At 44.6% G+C, this 20573-nt stretch overlaps 1 protein-coding gene across 7 annotated transcripts in view; it reads left to right on the forward strand.

Annotated features, from left to right (window-relative positions):
• Positions 1 to 20573, forward strand: part of LOC111185022 (kinesin-like protein KIF16B) — a 300702-nt gene that overhangs the window by 152710 nt on the left and 127419 nt on the right. For all 7 annotated transcript variants that reach the window (XR_016387865.1, XR_016387866.1, XM_089896550.1 and 4 more), the window contains 2 exons: positions 15600 to 15682; positions 17223 to 17311. Coding sequence is in view for 5 of the 7 variants with exons in the window: in XM_089896550.1 (XP_089752676.1) it covers positions 15600 to 15682; positions 17223 to 17311 (172 nt within the window). In the remaining 2 variants the exon portion in view is untranslated. The remainder of the gene's footprint in view (positions 1 to 15599; positions 15683 to 17222; positions 17312 to 20573) is intronic.

Raw genomic sequence — 20573 nt, forward strand, 5'->3', positions numbered from 1 at the left:
CCATGAGGTTGCCTTCCTGAACTTCTCCCTCTACACCATCTCTCAAGTACTTTCTGGTTCCTTGGGTCTTTCCTTTTCTGCCCTCCAGCTAGACGTCTTCATACTTTATTTATAAAGTATATAAATATATATAGCTTTATTTATACTACTCTTTCATGTTCTTCCTGTGCTTGTGCCCATGTCCGGGCCGAGCAGTGAGAGGACAGAGGGGAGAACAATGAAACAACTGGCGTCTGCCCCACCCTCCTGGGTCCACAGCTCCTGGGATTGGAGAGAGCTTTTCCCCTGCCTCCCAGATTTAGGCATCTGTGGGCCCCCTGCTGCCGCCACTATTGCTGCTAGGGGACCCTCTCCCTCCTCCTGGAACCAAAACTAGAAGCTTCTCCTGGAGTTCTCTCTTTTACACTAATGTCAACTTTTGGGTTTCTTCCTAGATGAAGCCGGGGATACTGGAGGAAAACAATGGTAAATTCATCATTGGTCAGTGGTGCTTTAGGCCCTGGTCTCTTTCAATCCACCTGCTTCTGTTTGTTTTCAGACCCCTCAAGTAGCTGGTGCATGTGTTCTGTCCAGGCTCTCAGGTGTAGCTGCATTCAGAGGGAGAGGCAGGTGGACGATGCTGTCCCATCTCGGGCAGAACCAACACTTCTCCCCCAGCGTGGCTTCAGACTGATGAGAAAGGAGAGATTTACCCAAAGCCGAGTTCCAAAATGAATGAATGTATTTGTCATAATGGTCCATGGAAAAAAGTGACTTAGATACAGAATTATCTAAAGGTTGGAAAGTGGGTGAGGTGGGGGCAGGAGTAGCAGGAGACCAAGTAGCCTTGGCTGCTGAATCTTGGCAGGTTTGTCCGGCTCCCAGATCCCAGACTGGTGGCGTGGATTTTCTGTGGGATGTGCTCACCCTTCGGCAGATTAGTTATGTGGTTGCAGAGGTGAAGGACAGCACAGTGTTTTTATAGCCTGGGGAGGCTTGGGGGTGGTCCGTAAAGAGAAGGAGTTGATGAAGGTAGGAGACTCTTGGTGCTTAGGGAGAGGGGAGCAAGGGAGGCATTTTGGAGGGAAGGATGGGATGTGGACAGCCTGTGGGAGGCAAGGCTGAATAGTTGAGATTGTTACTAACGGAATGAGTAGTATTGTTAGTAACAAAGAATATGAGCTACTAGGTACCAACGGAAAGAGAGTTACAGTCAGCCCTCCGTATGTGTGGCTCCGCATCCCAGTGAATTCAACCAACTGCAGGTTGAAAATATTCAGGGAAAAATTTCCAGAGAGTTCCAAAAAGCAAAACTTGAATTTTCCGTGCTCTAGCATTTACATTATATTAGGTATTATAAGTAAGGAGGATTGTGTAGGTTATATGCAAATACTAGGCCATTTTATGTAAGGGACTTGAGCATCCCTTGATTCTGGTCTTCCTGTGGGCATCCTGGAACCATCCCCCATGAGGGATGACTGTGCTAATAGTTTGACCAGTTAGTGTAATGCCTTCTATTCAGTACCTTAAAATTTAACATTTCATTGTCTGCTGTCTGGAATCATCCTGTAATTATCTCTTGTACTCAATCCATTGTCTTTCGGAAGGATGAGAGCTGCTCTATATACTCGTCTTGTATCTCCCCTGAGGCTTTAAGAAGAAAAAATTGAGCTCACCCCCCCCCCCCGCCCACACACACACATCTAAAAATTTCTTTGGGGGGATGGGACTGGAGCATCTTGAAATTTTATAGAAGCCCACGCACACAGTTGGGCAAATGATTCTTGTTGATTATTTGGCTGGAAATCTCAATAACAAAGATTGAAAATCAATTTTCTTTCTTCTCTGGCGTCCCAGAATCTAATTTGGCAATTTTTACTTTGCCAGAAGTAAACAAGGGTTTAAGTGGTTTATCTGAAGCAGGATATTGCAAGTCCACATTTGAATTATAAACATTGAAAAGGAGAGGACAGGGCCTAGGTGGCTTTTTGGTAAGGTGTCACGTGCACTTACATCCTTCACAAATATTAACAGGCGATCTGATGGCATGCTTTATACCTGCTACCCTTGATACCGAGTGCCTGTCACTCACCTGAGCCCGCTGTCAGCCCCAAGCCATGTGACCTGTTTGAATCCGTTAGTATTCGTGTGAAATTTTCATACCCACCACAAGCACCGTGTCAGATATTAAATCCCCATCTCACTGCCCAAAGCCATTTTGAGATAGAGAAAAATTACTACATTTCAAGTGTCTTAAAAGCCAATGTCACAAGGGTCCAAGGCCCTAGAACATATTACATAATCTGTTCTTAAGTATTGGCGTATGTTACTGGAAATTGGACTCTATCAGGGTCCCCACATGGTGCCATCATCATAACTTATTTTAGTATAAATATTTTTAAGGCCTTTTATACGACTTGAAATTATCATACACAAAGCAAGTTTCTTTTAGCTTGAACTAGGAAATGAAATAAGAGCTTCACCCATTCTGCCTCACCCAACTTCTCATGCGATACCATTCCAGAAAATTTTTCTGGACAGAGCTTTGCTTTTCTGACTGTTGTATCTAAAATGAAAACCTCTCTTTCACTGAGCATGGTTTAGCAATGCGTTATATATCCTGTGTGTGTGTGTGTGTGTGTGGTGGGGCGTAGAGGAGGGCATTTCTAACGTATGATTAAATTCAGAATGTGGAGCCCTGAAGCAGAATTTCTAAAGGCCTCCTGGTTTTTGGCCTGTAAGCTCATATTACATTGCACCATACCCTTTTGGGAATACAGTTGTTTTATATGTTCATATTAATGGTAACTCAGAACGAAATAATTCGAACATCATCACCTCAGAAATATTCATATGGCAACATTTAATTTAAAACAGTTGATTTTTGTTTTTGTTTCTGTTTTTTTTTTTTGCGGTACGCGGGCCTCTCACTGTTGTGGCCTCTCCCATTGCGGAGCACAGGCTCCGGGCGTGCAGGCTCAGCGGCCATGGCTCCCGGGCCCAGCCGCTCCGCGGCATGTGGGATCTTCCCGGACCGGGGCACGAACCTGCGTCCCCTGCATCGGCAGGTGGACTCTCGACCACTGCACCACCAGGGAAGCCCTAAAACAGTTGATTTTTATTCGTGCAGTAGCAGAATTAGAAAATCTCACATAAAATGTGAGGACCGTAATTAATAGTGATATTAATGATTATTATCCCTACACTCCTTAGAAATCACTAGAAATCTTTACATGTTTAATTTTTTTCAGTGTGCCTGAAATATTAAAATAGAAAATCAGTGGCTTCATTCACAGAGACTTAAGTGAAGCTTTTTTTTGTTGTTACCAAGTGTCTTTGTCTACCTTTTTATAATATCGTTCCCCCTCCATCCCCTTCTAAGATCGTCTGGAATTTGTCTGTCCTCAAGTATTTAACAGGCTCTCAATTGCTCTCAAAGATGCCATCATATATTTCAAGGAGGTTTAGATATACTCTAAAAATGACAAATTAAGTGCATCACAGAAAGTCCATGTGCTGTGATTAATCACATTAACCTCAGATCAGGGAGTCGCTCATAGTTAAGGAGAATTTAAGATCTGGAAGGAAGCCTTGAAGACTTGGTGAGGGAGCTGAGCCCTGGAGGGCTTACCCCGTCAGGCAGGACACATGAGCTGGGTCTCTTCCGAAGGCCTTGTACCGTCACTCACTCTCATTCATTCATTCATTGCCTTTTCCCCTTCAGCTTTTTGCTTTTTAAATATACTCACAAGTCTCCTTTAAACAAAAATACCACAAAATATCCCCCAGGGTCTGTCAACTCCCGGCTCCAGCTACTACCAGCTCTGTCTTTCTCTTCATAAACAGACTTCTTTTTCTTCTTCTGTCTTTTATTGAAGTGTGGTTGGCGCACAGTATTGTGTTAGTGTCAGGTGTACAGCAGATCACACAAACTTCTTGAATGAGTTGTCCACACTCAGGACGCCTCAACTGCGCTTTCCCTGGGCTTCTGAGGTTTTCCTTCTCCCCCTCTGAGGGTCCTTCTCTGTTTCCTTTGCAGGTTCATCTTCCTCTCCTTGAACCATTAAAAGCCAAGCTCCTCAAGGTGCCCAGTGTTGGGTGGGCCATCTTTTCTCCCACCTCTCTGTCCTCTCCTCTTTCCCACACCTGTGGCTTCCTTTCTTAGAGATGACTCTCAGATGTATATAGAGAGATACCACATTCTCACGCACACCCATGTATATGCACATATATATGTATACATCTCTACCTGATATCTGTAGAGATGTGTGTGTATATACACATGGATCTTAGGTAGATATGTACACATACATACGTATGTGTGTCTGTCTCTATATTTTGAGGTATATAGTTCATCTATAAATTTTTTTTTAATTACCATCAGGATTAATAAGCAATTCTTAATCTTCCAACTTTCTAGATTTCTTCATTTTGATCATTTAACAGAATATACTTGATAAAAACCAGGCGTTCTTTCAAAAGTATACTTGCCAACATCAGGAGAACATCTTAAACAAAATATGCTTTATTTCAGCACCATATCTTCTCATCACAGAGCACCAAATTATCAAAAAACTATGCATATATATATATATAATAGAGAGTAAAGTCGGTAGGAAAGTGGGTAGGTTGGTAGATGGACAGATGGATTGAGAGATCTCCTAGGCGTTTCTTCTGGAGCTTCAGCTCCATATTTCTATCGTCAAAAGGCATCTCAAATCCATTATGTGTAAAACCAAACTCAAGATTTCTCCCCCAACCTGATTTTGGTCCTTTTCCAGTGTTCTCAATCAGTGTGAACAGGTCCCCATCCAACTAGTTACAGCAAAGCCCAGGAGCATCTTCTTCACCTCCCCGGTCCCCCTATCTGGCCCATCATGAGTCCTGGTGAGCTTATCTCCCAAGTATCTTCTGGATCTGTTTATTGACCTCTTACCCCTCCCTTCCAGTTCTGAGCCACCATCATGTTTGACCTGGACCACTGCAGTAATCTCTTACCTTGTTTATCTACATTTCCTCTCGCCCTCTGGTACATTCTTCAAACAGTAGAAAAAATGATCTTCCTGAAACTCACGTCTGATTGTGTGATGCTGCTGTTGCGCAAAGCCCTTCAGGGTCTTGCTGTTGCCCCTACGTGAAATATAAGATGCTTTACTGTATCCCGAGCAACTCTACATGCTCCGTCCTCCCCTCTCTCTCCAGCTTCACCTTGTGCAGCGCTCCCCCGGTTTCCTCTGCCGTGTCTCCCATCACTCATCATCATTATCACTTTTCCCTGTCACAGTCTGTTGGATATGCGCCCCCCCCGCCCCCCGCAAGAGCTTGTCTTAAGCACCACCTCCTTCACGGCATCGTTCCCTAACCTCCCCTGCAGCCAGCCCCCTTCTCGCATGCTCGTGAGCCGGGGGCAGGGTATCTCTCCTTCAGTTGCAGCTTTGCGTTTATTTGTTTGGTTAGTGACCTCTTCCTCCTGCTTGTTTACAAGTTCCATAAGGACAAGGCGTGTGTCCCACTCGTTCACCTCTGCATCCCCACCCCCAGTTCTTATCATAGCGCGGTAAGTGTTCATTCAGTATCTGTTGAGTGAATGGACACACAGCAGCAGCATGTAAAAAAGAAAAAATGAAGCACATCTTTTAAGCCAGTAGGTTTGTCCATAAAGGAATACGATAGAGGAAAGAGAAGGCACCAGCCTTAACAGAGCCCCTTTTATGTGCCACGTGCTTTATACACATTATTTGGACGGAAAGAAGGAATGGTCATGGGTAGTTTTGTTTTCTTTCATAACTCCTCGAAGGGATTTTTATGTGTATTTCATGCCAATACATGGGTGGCAAGATTTTTTTCAGTGATTTAACATGATATGAAATATGTCTCTGAAGTACTATCCTATTTTTCCATTAACATATTTTAGCAATTTTCAACTTGTGTGCCTGGGCATTTTATTAACAGAAAAAAAAAAAGAATTGGATTAGGTATAATTAACACCTCAAATGAGATTGCCTTGTTAATCTCTAATGTCATTTTAAGAGCATTAAATACACATATATCCTGGACATGGCTACTTAACTTTTTTTTTTTGAAATTTATTTATTTATTTATTTTAAAACATCTTTATTGGGGTATAATTGCTTTACAATGGTGTGTTAGTTTCTGCTTTATAACAAAGTGAATCAGTTATACATATACATATGTTCCCATATGTCTTCCCTCTTGCGTCTCCCTCCCTCCCACTCTCCCTATCCCACCCCTCCAGGCTGTCACAAAGCACCGAGCTAATATCCCTGTGCCTTGCGGCTGCTTCCCCCTAGCTATCTACCTTACTACGTTTGTTAGTGTGTATATGTCCATGACTCTCTCTCGCCCTGTCAGAGCTCACCCTTCCCCCTCCCCATATCCTCAAGTCCGTTCTCCAGTAGGTCTGCGTCTTTATTCCTGTCTTACCCCTAGGTTCTTCATGACATTTTTTTTTTCCCCTTAAATTCCATATATATGTGTTAGCATACGGTATTTGTCTTTTTCTTTCTGACTTACTTCACTCTGTATGACAGACTCTAGGTCTATCCATCTCATTACAAATAGCTCAATTTCATTTCTTTTTAAGGCTGAGTAATATTCCATTGTATATATGTGCCACATCTTCTTTATCCATTCATCCGATGATGGGCGCTTAGGTTGTTTCCATCTCTGGGCTATTGTAAATAGAGCTGCAATGAACATTTTGGTACATGACTCTTTTTGAATTTTGGTTTTCTCAGGGTATATGCCCAGTAGTGGGATTGCTGGGTCATATGGTAATTCTATTTGTAGTTTTTTAAGGAACCTCCATACTGTTCTCCATAGTGGCTGAACCAATTCACATTCCCACCAGCAGTGCAAGAGTGTTCCCTTTTCTCCGCACCCTCTCCAGCATTTATTGTTTGTAGATTTTTTGATGATGGCCATTCTGACTGGTGTGAGATGATATCTCATTGTAGTTTTGATTTGCATTTCTCTAATGATTAATGATGTTGAGCATTCTTTCATGTGTTTGTTGGCATTCTGTATATCTTCTTTGGAGAAATGTCTGTTTAGGTCTTCTGCCCATTTTTGGATTGGGTTGTTTGTTTTTTTGTTATTGAGCTGCATGAGCTGCTTGTAAATTTTGGAAATTAATCCTTTGTCATTTGCTTCATTTGCAAATATTTTCTCCCATTCTGAGGGTTGTCTTTTGGTCTTGATTATGGTTTCCTTTGCTGTGCAAAAGCTTTGAAGTTTCATTAGGTCCCATTTGTTTATTTTTGTTTTTATTTCCATTACTCTAGGAGGTGGGTCAGAAAGGATCTTGCTGTGATTTATGTCATAGAGTGTTCTGCCTATGTTTTCCTCTAAGAGTTTGATAGTTTCTGGCCTTACATTTAGGTCTTTAATCCATTTTGAGCTTATTTTTGTGTATGGTGTTAGGGAGTGATCTAATCTCATACTTTTACATGTACCTGTCCAGTTTTCCCAGCACCATTTATTGAAGAGGCTGTCCTTTCTCCACTGTACATTCCTGCCACCTTTATCAAAGATAAGGTGTCCATATGTGCGTGGGTTTATCTCTGGGCTTTCTATCCTGTTCCATTGATCTATCTTTCTGTTTTTGTGCCAGTACCATACTGTCTTGATTACTGTAGCTTTGTAGTATAGTCTGAAGTCAGGGAGCCTGATTCCTCCAGCTCCTTTTTTCGTTCTCAAGATTGCTTTGGCTATTCGGGGTCTTTTGTGTTTCCATACAAATTGCGAAATTTTTTGTTCTAGTTCTGTGAAAAATGCCCATGGTAGTTTGATAGGGATTGCATTGAATCTGTAGATTGCTTTGGGTAGTAGAGTCATTTTCACAATGTTGATTCTTCCCATCCAAGAACATGGTATATCTCTCCATCTATTTGTATCATCTTTAATTTCTTTCATCAGTGTCTTATAATTTTCTGCATACAGGTCTTTCGTCTCCTTAGGTAGGTTTATTCCTAGATATTTTATTCTTTTTGTTGCAATGGTAAATGGGAGTGTTTTCTTGATTTCACTTTCAGATTTTTCATCATTAGTATATAGGAATGCCAGAGATTTCTGTGCATTAACTTTGTATCCTGCTACTTTACCAAATTCATTGATTAGCTCTAGTAGTTTTCTGGTAGCATCTTTAGGATTCTCTATGTATAGTATCATGTCATCTGCAAACAGTGACAGCTTTACTTCTTCTTTTCCGATTTGGATTCCTTTTATTTCCTTTTCTTCTCTGATTGCTGTGGCTAAAACTTCCAAAACTATGTTGAATAAGAGTGGTGAGAGTGGGCAACCTTGTCTTGTTCCTGATCTTAGTGGAAATGCTTTCAGTTTTTCACCATTGAGGATGATGTTTGCTGTGGGCTTGTCATATATGGCCTTTATTATGTTGAGGAAAGTTCCCTCTATGCCTACTTTCTGCAGGGTTTTTATCATAAATGGGTGTTGAATTTTGTCGAAAGCTTTCTCTGCATCTATTGAGATGATCATATGGTTTTTCTCCTTCAATTTGTTAATATGGTTTATCACATTGATAGATTTGCGTATATTGAAGAATCCTTGCATTCCTGGAATAAACCCCACTTGATCATGGTGTATGATCCTTTTAATGTGCTGTTGGATTCTGTTTGCTAGTATTTTGTTGAGGATTTTTGCATCTATGTTCATCAGTGATATTGGCCTGTAGTTTTCTTTCTTTGTGACATCCTTGTCTGGTTTTGGTATCAAGGTGATGGTGGCCTCGTAGAAGGAATTTGGGAGTGTTCCTCCCTCTGCTATATTTTGGAAGAGTTTGAGAAGGATAGGTGTTAGCTCTTCTCTAAACGTTTGATAGAATTCACCTGTGAAGCCATCTGGTCCTGGGCTTTTGTTTGTTGGAAGATTTTTAATCACAGTTTCAATTTCAGTGCTTGTGATTGGTCTGTTCATATTTTCTATTTCTTCCTGATTCAGTCTTGGCAGGTTGTGCATTTCTAAGAATTTGTCCATTTCTTCCAGATTGTCCATTTTATTGGCATAGAGTTGCTTGTAGTAATCTCTCATGATTTTTTTTATTTCTGCAGTGTCAGTTGTTACTTCCCCTTTTTCATTTCTAATTCTATTGATTTGAGTCTTCTCCCTTTTTTTCTTGATGAGTCTGGCTAGTGGTTTATCTATTTTGTTTATCTTCTCAAAGAACCAGCTTTTAGTTTTATTGATCTTTGCTATTGTTTCCTTCATTTCTTTTTCATTTATTTCTGATCTGATTTTTATGATTTCTTTCCTTCTGCTAGCTTTGGGGTTTTTTTGTTCTTCTTTCTCTAAGTGCTTGAGGTGCAAGGTTAGGTTGTTTATTCGAGATGTTTCCTGCTTCTTAAGGTGGGCTTGTATTGCTATAAACTTCCCCCTTAGAACTGCTTTTGCTGCATCCCATAGGTTTTGGGTCGTTGTGTCTCCATTGTCATTTGTTTCTAGGTATTTTTTTATTTCCTCTTTGATTTCTTCAGTGATCACTTCATTATTAAGTAGTGTATTGTTTAGTCTCCATGTGTTTGTATTTTTTACAGATCTTTTCCTGTAATTGATATCTAGTCTCATGGCGTTGTGGTCAGAAAAGATACTTGATACAATTTCAATTTTCTTAAATTTACCAAGGCTTGATTTGTGACCCAAGATATGATCTATCCTGGAGAATGTTCCATGAGCACTTGAGAAAAATGTGTATTCTGTTGTTTTTGGATGGAGTGTCCTATAAATATCAATTAAGTCCATCTTGTTTAATGTATCATTTAAAGCTTGTGTTTCCTTATTTATTTTCATTTTGGATGATCTGTCCGTGGGTGAAAGTGGGGTGTTAAAGTCCCCTACTATGAATGTGTTACTGTCGATCTCCCCTTCTATGGCTGTTAGTATTTGCCTTATGTATTGAGGTGCTCCTATGTTGGGTGCATAAATATTTACAATTGTTATATCTTCTTCTTGGATCGATCCCTTGATCATTATGTAGTGTCCTTCTTTGTCTCTTGTAATAGTCCTTATTTTAAAGTCTATTTTGTCTGATATGAGAATTGCTACTCCAGCTTTCTTTTGGTTTCCATTTGCATGGAATATCTTTTTCCATCCCCTTATTTTCAGTCTGTATGTGTCTCTAGGTCTGAAGTGGGTCTCTTGTAGACAGCATATATAAGGGTCTTGTTTTTGTATCCATTCAGCCAATCTGTGTCTTTTGGTGGGAGCATTTAGTCCATTTACATTTAAGGTAATTATCGATATGTATGTTCCTATTCCCATTTTCTATATTGTTTTGGGTTCGTTATTATAGGTCTTTTCCTTCTCTTGTGTTCCTTGTCTAGAGAAGTTCCTTTAGCATTTGTTGTAAAGCTGGTTTGGTGGTGCTGAACTCTCTCAGCTTTTGCTTGTCTGTAAAGGTTTTAATTTCTCCATCAAATCTGAATGAGATCCTTGCTGGGTAGAGTAGTCTTGGTTGCAGGTTTTTCTCCTTCATCACTTTCAGTATGTCCTGCCACTCCCTTCTGGCTTGTAGGGTTTCTGCTGAGAGATCAGCTGTTAACCTTATGGGGATTCCCTTGTGTGTTATTTGTTGTTTTTCCCTTGCTGCTTTTAATATGCTTTCTTTGTATTTAATTTTTGACAGTTTGATTAGTATGTGTCTTGGCGTATTTCTCCTTGTATTTATCCTGTATGGGACTCTCTGTGCTTCCTGGACTTGATTAACTATTTCCTTTCCCATATTAGGGAAGTTTTCAACTATAATCTCTTCAAATATTTTCTCAGTCCCTTTCTTTTTCTCTTCTTCTTCTGGAACCCCTATAATTCGAATGTTGGTGCGTTTAATGTTGTCCCAGAGGTCTCTGAGACTGTCCTCAGTTCTTTTCATTCTTTTTTCTTTATTCTGCTCTGCAGTAGTTATTTCTACTATTTTATCTTCCAGGTCACTTATCCGTTCTTCTGCCTCAGTTATTCTGTTATTGATCCCATCTAGAGTACTTTTAATTTCATTTATTGCGTTGTTCATCATTGCTTGTTTCATCTTTATTTCTTCTAGGTCCTTGTTAACTGTTTCTTGCATTTTGTCCATTCTACTTCCAAGATTTCGGATCATCCTTACTATCATTATTCTGAATTCTTTTTCAGGTAGACTGCCTATTTCCTCTTCATTTGTTAGGTCTGGTGCATTTTTATCTTGCTCCTTCATCTGCTGTGTGTTTTTCTGTCTTCTCATTTTGCTTATCTTACTGTGTTTGGGGTCTCCTTTTTGCAGGCTGCACGTTCGTAGTTCCCGTTGTTTTTGATGTCTGTCTCCAGTGGCTAAGGTTGTTTCAGTGGGTTGTGTAGGCTTCCTGGTGGAGGGGACTAGTGCCTGTGTTGTGGTGGATGAGGCTGGATCTTGTCTCTTTAGTGGGCAGGTTCACGTCTGGTGGTGTGTTTTGGGGTGTCTGTGGCCTTATTATGATTTTAGGCAGCCTCTCTGCTAATGGGTGGGGTTGTGTTCCTGTTTTGCTAGTTGTTTGGCATAGGTTGTCCAGCACTGTGGCTTGCTGGTCGTTGAGTGAAGCTGGGTGCTGGTGTTAAGATGGAGGTCTCTGGGAGATTTCCGCTGTTTAATATTATGTGGAGCTGGGAGGTCTCTTGTTGACCAGTGTCCTGAAGTTGGCTCTCCTACCTCAGAGGCAGAGCCCTGACTCCTGGCTGGAGCACCAAGAGCCTTTCGTCCACACGGCTCAGAATAAAAGGGAGAAAAAGTAGAGAGAATTAGTAGAAGTATGAGGAAAGAAAGAAGGAAAGGAGGAAAGGAAGGAAGGAAGAAAGAAGCAAAGAAGGAAAGAAAGGAGGAAGGGAGGAAGGAAGGAAGGAAGGAGGGAAAGAAGGAAAAAAGACAGAAAGAAAGAAGATAAGTAAAAATAAAATAAAGTATAATATAGTTATTGAATTAAAAAATATTTAGAAAAAAAAAAAAAGGGACGGATAGAACCTTAGGACAAATGTTGGAAGCAAAGCTATACAGAGAAAATCTTACACAGAAGCATACACATACACCTTCACAAAAAGAGGTAAAGGGGGAAAAATCATAAATCTTGCTCTCAGAGACCACCTCCTCAATTTGGGGTGATTCGTTGTCTAAAGGAGGGAAGGAAGGAAGGAAAGAAAGAAAGAAAGAACGAAGGTAAAGTATAATAAAGTTATTACAATTAAAATTAATTATTGAGAAAAAAAATTTTTTTAAAAAACCATGGACAGGTAGAGCCCTAGGACAAATGGTGGAAGCAAGAGTATACAGGCAAGGTCTCACACAGAAGCATACACGTACACATTCACAAAAAGAGGAAAAGGGAAAAAAATCATAGATCTCGCTCCTAAATTCCACCTCTTCAATTTGGGATCATTCCTTGTCTATTCAGGTATTCCACAGATGCAGGGTATATCAAGTTGATTGTGGAGCTTTAATCCGCTGCTTCTGAGGCTGCTGGGAGAGATTTCCCTTTCTCTTCTTTGTTCTCACAGCTTACAGGAGCTCAGCTTTGGATTTGGCCCTGCCTCTGCGTGTAGGTCGCTGGAGGGCGTCTGTTTTTTGCTCAGACAGGACAGGGTTAAAGGAGCCGCTGATTCAGGGGCTCTGGCTCACTCAGGCCGGGGGTGGGGGGGGGGAAGGAGGGGCACTGCGTGCGGGGCGGGCCTGCGGCGTCAGAGGCAGCGTGACGTTGTGGCAGAGGTCGGCGTGACGTTGCACCGGCCTGAGGCCCGCCGTGCGTTCTCCCGGGGAAGTTGTCCCTGGTTCCCGGGAACCTGGCAGTGGCGGGCTGCACAGGCTCCGCGGAAGAGGGGTGTGGAGAGTGACCTGTGCTCGCACACAGGCCCCTTGGTGGCGGCAGCAGCAGCCTTAGCGTCTCCCGCCCGTCTCTGGGGTCCGCGCTTTCAGCCGCGGCTCGCGCCCGTCTGTGGGGTCCGCGCTTTTAGCCGCGGCTCGCGCCCGTCTCTGGGGTTCGCGCTTTTAGCCGCGGCTCGCGCCCGTCTCTGGAGTTCCTTTAAGCAGCGCTCTTAAACCCCTCTCCTCGCGCACCAGGAAACAAAGAGGGAAGAAAAAGTCTCTTGCCTCTTCGGCAGGTGCAGGCTTTTCCCCGAACTCCCTCCCGGCTAGTCGTGGTTCACTAACCCCTTCAGGCTATGTTCAAGCCGCCACCCCCAGTCCTCTCCCTGCGCTCCGTCCAAAACCGAAACCCGAGCCTCAGCTCGCAGCCCCGCCCGCCCCGGCGGGTGAGCCGACAAGCCTCTCGGGCTGGTGAGTGCCGGTCGGCACCGATCCTCTGTGCGGGAATCTCCCCGCTTTGCCCTATGCACCCGTCGCTGTGCACTCCTCCGCGGTCCCGAAGCTCCCCCCTCCGCCTCCCGCAGTCTCCGCCCGCGGAGGGTCTTCCTAGTGTGTGGAAACTTTTCCTCCTTCACAGCTCCCTCCCACTGGTGCAGGTTCCGTCCTTATTCTTTTGTCTCTGTTTTTTCTTTTTTTCTTTTGCCCTACCCAGGTACGTGGGGACCTTCTTGCCTTTTGGGAGGTCTGAGGTCTTCTGCCAGCCTTCAGTAGGTGTTCTGTAGGAGTCGTTCCACGTGTAGATGTATTTCTGGTGTATCCGTGGGGAGGAAGGCGATCTCTGCGTCTTACTCTTCCGCCATCTTCAAGGTCCCCCCCGCTACTTAACTTTTGACTTTTGTATGGCACACAGTTTTGAGTCCTAGTCATAAAAGGCATGTGGGAAACACCTTTCTTCATTGTGGTAATGGTGCCTTTCCATAATTGGGAAGTATATGAATGCAATTTTTTATGAGGGGGATAAGCAGACTGTAGGTGGATAATATCCACTGCTGCCCTTCTGAGTCTCCCAAAAACGTGTGCTGCTTCTCATGTTGGCTCCATTTCTGCTAAAAAAACAACAGCCACCAGAACCAACCCTTCAGTTGCTCGCTGTGGTTACGATCTAAACCCGTTAGGTTCTAACCGTATTGAATTTGAAGCTCCTTTGAGAATCTGTGACAGTATGTCACATAGGCAGGTGGATGTGCTGGTCTGAAGCTCCAGAGTGGCCATGTGGGGTATTGCTATTGCCTGCAGGGTCCAGGTGGAGCTGGTACCCAGCTAGAGGTCACGTGCCCTGTCCGGAGGAGGCAGCCAACAGTAGCCCAGTGACAGCACAGATCTACTGATACCACATCTTCTAATTTTTGAAGGGAAGTCAGAAACTCAGACTTTTATGTGAAACCTACAGATTTTTAACCGTTGACAGTGAAGGATTTTGTTTTTTACATCTGCGCGGGACACACAAAACACATCCATGAGCTGAATTTTTTCTCTGACCTTTGTTGCAGATTCTTTGTCCTGGCTGCTAGTTCTTCACGGTCTCTCTCTCCCTCATCTGTCCAATATGGGTTCCTGCTGCTGTTTCACGTCCCCTGCATCTTGGCTGGACTTGACTCTCTCCTTTCTCCAAGCCCAGGAGGTCCATCTCCTGTCTCAGGCTCAGCCCCTCCCCTCGTCACCCTCACATGGAGCATCTGTCTTGTCCTGTGAGACCCAGCTTAGGTCCTTGGTGCCACCTCCTGCACCCTGCACTCATCACTTTGATGTGTCATGGTTGACTTCTAGATGAATGTCTTATCTTCACAAATAAGTTGCATTCTTTTTCAGGACAAAGATTGAACATGGGGTTTTGGGGGGGTGGTTTGCTTTGAGACTTGGTTGACTCTCAGGTGCGAATGGGACCAGAAGAGATAGCGAATCTCCTAAATGCCTCCAGTGACAGGGAGCTCACTGCCTTCTGTGACATCCATGCCAGTTTGGGACAGCTCCTATCTTAGAACGCATCTGTTTGCTTAATCAAGCTGAAATTTGCCTCCCCACCTAATGATTTTGTTACCCTTGGGCATTTACACTGAATTCTTCTGCCCCTTGTACAATCATTTTCTGAACAAGCAGGACCCTAGTCAGCCCAAAGGAGCTGTTCTTGTGTGTCCAATGTAGCCGTCTAAACAGGGTTTTCACAAGAAGCCGTGTTTTTACGTGGAAATAGTCACTGCATATGCGCATTTTCTTTCCTGTCGAATTCTGAGGGAGTTTTTAGTAACAGTGACCTATTACTAAAAACCTACTCCTCTGACAGTTTCACCGTGTTTTCATTTGAATGCACTGTCCTTTGAGGTTTCTACTTCTATCGGCATTAATAAACATTTCCTAAATTGGTGACCATATGCTTTGCTTGATATTCTCACATCTCTTTGGTTACCTGATTTCTGTTTTTCTTTTCAACAGTCAAAAGTCTAATTATCTGTATACTGAGTTTTTAATCTCTTACGATATTGTAATGCTTAGATCCCTCACTTCTGCCCTGGGTAACGTGAGTATTGTGACACTCGGCTCTAAAAATAAAAGCATTTGAAGGTTTAGAATTGGCTTATGTAAGCAGACTTTTGCGACGAAAGCCTCCCCTTACTCTGTTGTTGTGTAGTACAATGGAAATCACATCTCAGCTGCAGGATTTCATGTTAGAATGTCACCAGCTAACCAGGTTGCTCAGTGTAAGCTCATTGCTGTTTCTGTGTGTTCTTAGGTGCCGTGATACTCCTGGGAAGAACCAATATGTTTCGCTTTAACCATCCGAAGGAGGCTGCCAGGCTCAGGGAAAAGAGGAAGGTGAGCAGTGTGGAATCTCCTGTAGCTCACTCCGCTCTGGGAGGGGCTGGGGTCGGGGAAGAGGGGGTCTCCACTCTGGTTCCAGCAGTTTAACTTTCTGGAGCACAAACCAGCCCATAGCCTGGATTGATTCTAGAGGGTTTGTTTCCCCGCGGATGGCTCCCTGGTGAAATAGGCTAGCAAGTGAGATCCAGAGCAGGAGGAGAGACACTGCGTCTCGACCCTCCTGTTGAGCGCTGCATCCCCTGAAAGGAGGGGGGCATCATTTCACATTAAGTGGAGAGTACCTTCCACTCAAGAGCACCTGTTTTAAGAGTTAACCCCATGTCAGAATCACTTTCATCCAAAAGTTGGCTCACTTTTTATTTTCATTCACAGTAAATTGGATTTTTGATGAGAGTGTGAAGCAGAGAGGGGGTGAACTTAGGACGATTGGAAGAGGCTTCAGCTTGGATGGGGATGACTAGAGGGCACTTGAAGTGCTGGATGAGGGAGGTGGGCAGAGGACCAGAAAGAGACAGGAAGAAATGGAAGGCAGAGAAACCTGTCTAGGACACCGTGTTGACCTTAGACCGAGGAAGGGAATTAAGTCACAGCTGAGTTTTCTGTGAGCCAGGCACTGTGCAGAACCTCCACATGTACCAGTTTATGTGCACAGAGGCTGTTATTACACCCACATCACGGATGATCGAGATGACAAACTGAGGCTGGCCTGTCCCGTGGCCAGCAAGCGGGGAGCCGGGGCTGCAGCCCCGCATCTCAGCCTGCTTTTGCTGGGGCTGCCCAGAGTTGCCAGTGCCTTAAATGCGGAATAACGAGAAAGCCGCAAACCCCAGCCTCCTCCAGGGCTGCCAGTTTCAGCCTGTGAAGCCTATTGTCTGTTCCAGCCCAGAGTCGCCCTGGAGGGCCCTTTTCAGGACAGAGTTGCAGGGAAGAGAGGGAAGGAAACAGGTTTTAACTTAGTTATAATCGCGACACAGGATGAGGGGAGGGAGGGCTGGCGGCGAGGGGCAGCTGACGTGGGGCTTTGGAGGCCCCTGGAAGGAGTTTGACTGTTTTCTAACCATTTGAGGTCTTTAAGCAGTAGAGGAACGTGAAGATAAATTTACTACAAATATTAGGAAACGTTCCATGGAAGCCAAACAGGTTAGGCTGTTGTTCTTTTGGTCTCCCTTCACCTCTCCCTCTCCCTCTTTGTCACTCAGCAAGTGTGAGTACTGCTCCTGCCAGGGGACAGGGTTGACACAGATGCCGTCACCCCTTCCCTCCACTTGAACGCAGCAGCCAGGTCAGGGAGATCCACAGGGCTGTGCAGTTCCCGCCCGAGCGCACTGCGGCCCTGCTGGCCTTAGCGTGGGGCTTGGGCTCCAGACGGATCCCTGGCCTGACCCCTGACGTGCATCCTCAGAGAGACCAGTTGTGTGCAGGCTGATGGGGGGCATGAGCCCCTCGTTGCCTCTCCCCAGTGGAGCGTGGGGAGCACAGAGCGCGGCCTTCCCTTGCTGCCGAGGTAACCGCTCTGCCCTGTGTCTGCTCTTAGAGTGGCCTTCTGTCCTCCCTCAGCTTGTCCATGACCGACCTGTCCAAGTCCTGCGAGAACCTGTCTGCCGTCATGCTGTACAACCCAGGGTGAGTGGACTGCGGCGTTGCCTCCCCTGGGGTTGTCACTGTTGTGGTGTTTGTCGTGTCGACCCCATTAAAGTCATTAATTAAAAAAAGAAGTCAGTTAAAGAAAATAAAACTTCTGCGGTCAGGCCTCCTATCACATCAGCCGTAGTCATTTTCCAGGCTCCTTTCCAGCTCTTGCTGTGTATGGACATCCTTTAACTTAGTTATAATCACAACACAGGATGAGGGGAGGGAGGGCTGGCGGCGGGGGGCAGCTGACGTGGGGCCTTGGAGGCCCCTGGAAGGAGTTTTCTAACGATTTGAGGTCTTTAAGCAGTAGAGGAACGTGAAGATAAATTTACTACAAATATTAGGATGTGTGTCATCTGGAGAACGTAGCATAGAAGTGAGAGACCATTTAGGAAGCGACTTCCTTAGTCCTGGTGGGAGGTACCAGTGGCTTGGGTCTGGGTGGTCACCATAGTGATGGAGCATCGTGGAATGAAGGGCGGTTCCCAGGCTCCGGGTTTAAACAGTTGGGCAGGTGATGCACCTGCTCCTGAGGTGCGGGAAGCAAGGATGAGCAACCTGGGCTGGCGGTGGGGTGAGGGTTCAGTCAGTGTATCTTTCCTATTAGGTTGGAAGTTTTTCGAGGTCGGGGGCTTATCTTACTAATTTCTGTATTCTAGAGTGTCATTCACATAAGATGCTTGACGAATGTTTAGCAGACAGATTAAGAATGAAATTTTAGTAAGACACGTGTGCCCTTTGGGGGGAAAAGGATTTTCACTAGTTGCTCTGGGCATGGGTGTTCTAAATGGTGGGAAATGACACATTATGCAAAGGAATGTGTTTCTGTGCACGAGTCAGTTTCCAAATGACACTGCAGTTGGTTGAATCACCTCGAGTTCATGTTCGGGATCCTCAGGCAAAAGGTGGGAAGAGGGCCTCATGACGAAGTGAAGACTTAGGCCAAGGTTGTCAGAGAATTCCATGAGAAACACCCTACGGTCGGCTGAAGAGATGGTGCTGGATGGGTTGGATGCTGCCGTGATGCATCCTGTTCATCTGGCTTCAGTTAGCAGACACATTTCGTATCTGCCACCCTTGCAATGCTCATTTGTACAAGTTCAAGTTCAAATGACTTAATACTTCATCATACCTTCATTCCCCCGACGCCAGGCCCCGCCCCCAACTTGCCACCTGCTCTAGAGAATGATTACCCATGAATTAAAACATCATTGGGGAGAAGTTGCTGCCTCTGATTTATGGGAAGCAGACACCTTGTAAAGTTCTGTGCTCCAGCAACTCGGCAAAACAAAGCGGGATAAAAGCCAGGTTGGGCTGTTTTTACCTTTTCTCATGTTACAGGTGTAACTACCCTTGGCCTAAATTAAGCGCCACGCGATAAACGGGAAGAATGTTGAAAGAAGTATGTTCACTGCTTGGACACTAGCTGACTAGTTGTTACTTAAATCCAATAAGCCGCCTGCACACAGAGTGTGTTAGTTTCTCAAGATGGAAACTTAGGGCTGAGATGCTTCGATAGGACAACGCGCATTTATTGAGAGCGAGGGGAGACCATAAGTGTCAGGTGCCGTGTTCTCTCTGCCTAAGAAAATGGACACATGGGTGTGAACCCACTTAGCGTGAAGTCATGGAAGTTATATGATTCAGGCTTAGTAGCCTGTGACCTGGGAGGGCCAATGGGAAGGGAATGGTGCAAATTGACGTGCTTGGAAGGGATTCTCTTCCGGTGTCCATGCCTTGTAATGTGTGGGTGATGTAGAAAACCAGAGACTTTCAGAAAGAATCTTTCTTGATATTGAGATCACCTCCAGCCAGCATCATGGGATCTGTGCCATAAGCCTAAATAACGGGAACCCACTTGTCCTCAACGCTTATGGAGACCAGGCATTGTCCCCTTTGTAACATCCTCCCCAGTTCTCCCCCTCTTCTGTGTACTCTCACTGCCGTAGCAGTGCACAGCATGTAGTAAATAGCTGGGGCCCATGGCAAGGGGAGGGTGGTGTGGAGGGTATAGCAGGGCTGTGAGGAGACTTAAGTAGTAACCCTCCTAAGTCCCTGGTCTAGCACTTTCTTCTCCGTAGTTGAGGATATAAAGATGTTAGAAGTCTATAAAGATGCCTTATCTTGGAGAACAAAGCGGATAGAACACTAACCAGAGATTCAGCCCTGGATGCCCACCAGGTAGGAACCCCAAATCACTCCCTTCTGTTCTACTTGAGAATTCTGTTCAAGATTCACAAAAAAAACTGGATTCTGTGCTGGGCCCTGAGATGTTTGCAGGAAGAGGTTTTCCCCTGGAGAGATGTTCTGGGAAGGAACATTTTATGAGCAAACAAGGTGAGTGCTGGCCACAGTCATGCTGAGCTTAGGAAGAGATAAGAGGATTCCGCAGGTTGGGGCCTGACTGGGGGGGCGCTCTGAAAGCCATGCCTGGGCGTGAGCAGTTTGCTTTGATAAACAGATGTCTAGTCTTTGAGGAAATGCACTTTGGGGTTTGGGAGGATGGAGCAGGAGAGATGGCAGCTCAGGTTCTGCTGGCACAGTCACAGCACCTGTGTACATGTAACTTTTTTTATAAGTTCTGGTTAGTGTGTTTAGAATTTATGATTATGAATAAAATGTATGGCCCAAAATACAACAGAGAATTATCTTCTCTATACTCATAAGCATTTGCTAACTCATTTCTTCACTCTTTTTTTAAATTGTGCTAAGACACACTTAACGTGAAATTTCCCATCTTAACCATTTTTAGGCGCACAGTAGTGTTAAGTGCGTTCACATCGTTGCAGCTCCAGAACTTTTTTCCTATAAAACTGAACCTCTGTACCCATTAAGCAGTAACATCCCAACCCCCCTCCCCCTCACCCCTGGCAACCGCCATCCTATTTTCTGTCTCTGAATTTGACTGCTCTGGGTACCTCATATAAGTGGATTCATACATTATTTATCTTTTTGTGACTGGCTTTTTTTTTTTTTTTTTTTTTTTTTGCGGTACGCGGGCCTCTCGCTGTTGTGGCCTCTCCCGTTGCGGAGCACAGGCTCCGGACGCACGGGCTCAGGGGCCATGACTCACGGGCCTAGTCGCTCCGCGGCATGTGGGATCTTCCCGGTCCGGGGCACGAACCCATGTCCCCTGCATCGGCAGGCGGACTCTCAACCACTGCGCCACCAGGGAAGCCCAAATCTGCAGCTTTTTTTTTTTTGCGGTACGCGGGCCTCTCGCTGTTGTGGCCTCTCCCGTTGCGGACGCGCC

This window comes from Delphinapterus leucas, chromosome 15 (genome assembly GCF_059928025.1).
Source record: "Delphinapterus leucas isolate spDelLeu-1000000601 "Yukka" chromosome 15, BTC_Dleu_Yukka2, whole genome shotgun sequence".
In the NCBI taxonomy this organism is placed as follows: Eukaryota; Metazoa; Chordata; class Mammalia; order Artiodactyla; family Monodontidae; genus Delphinapterus; species Delphinapterus leucas.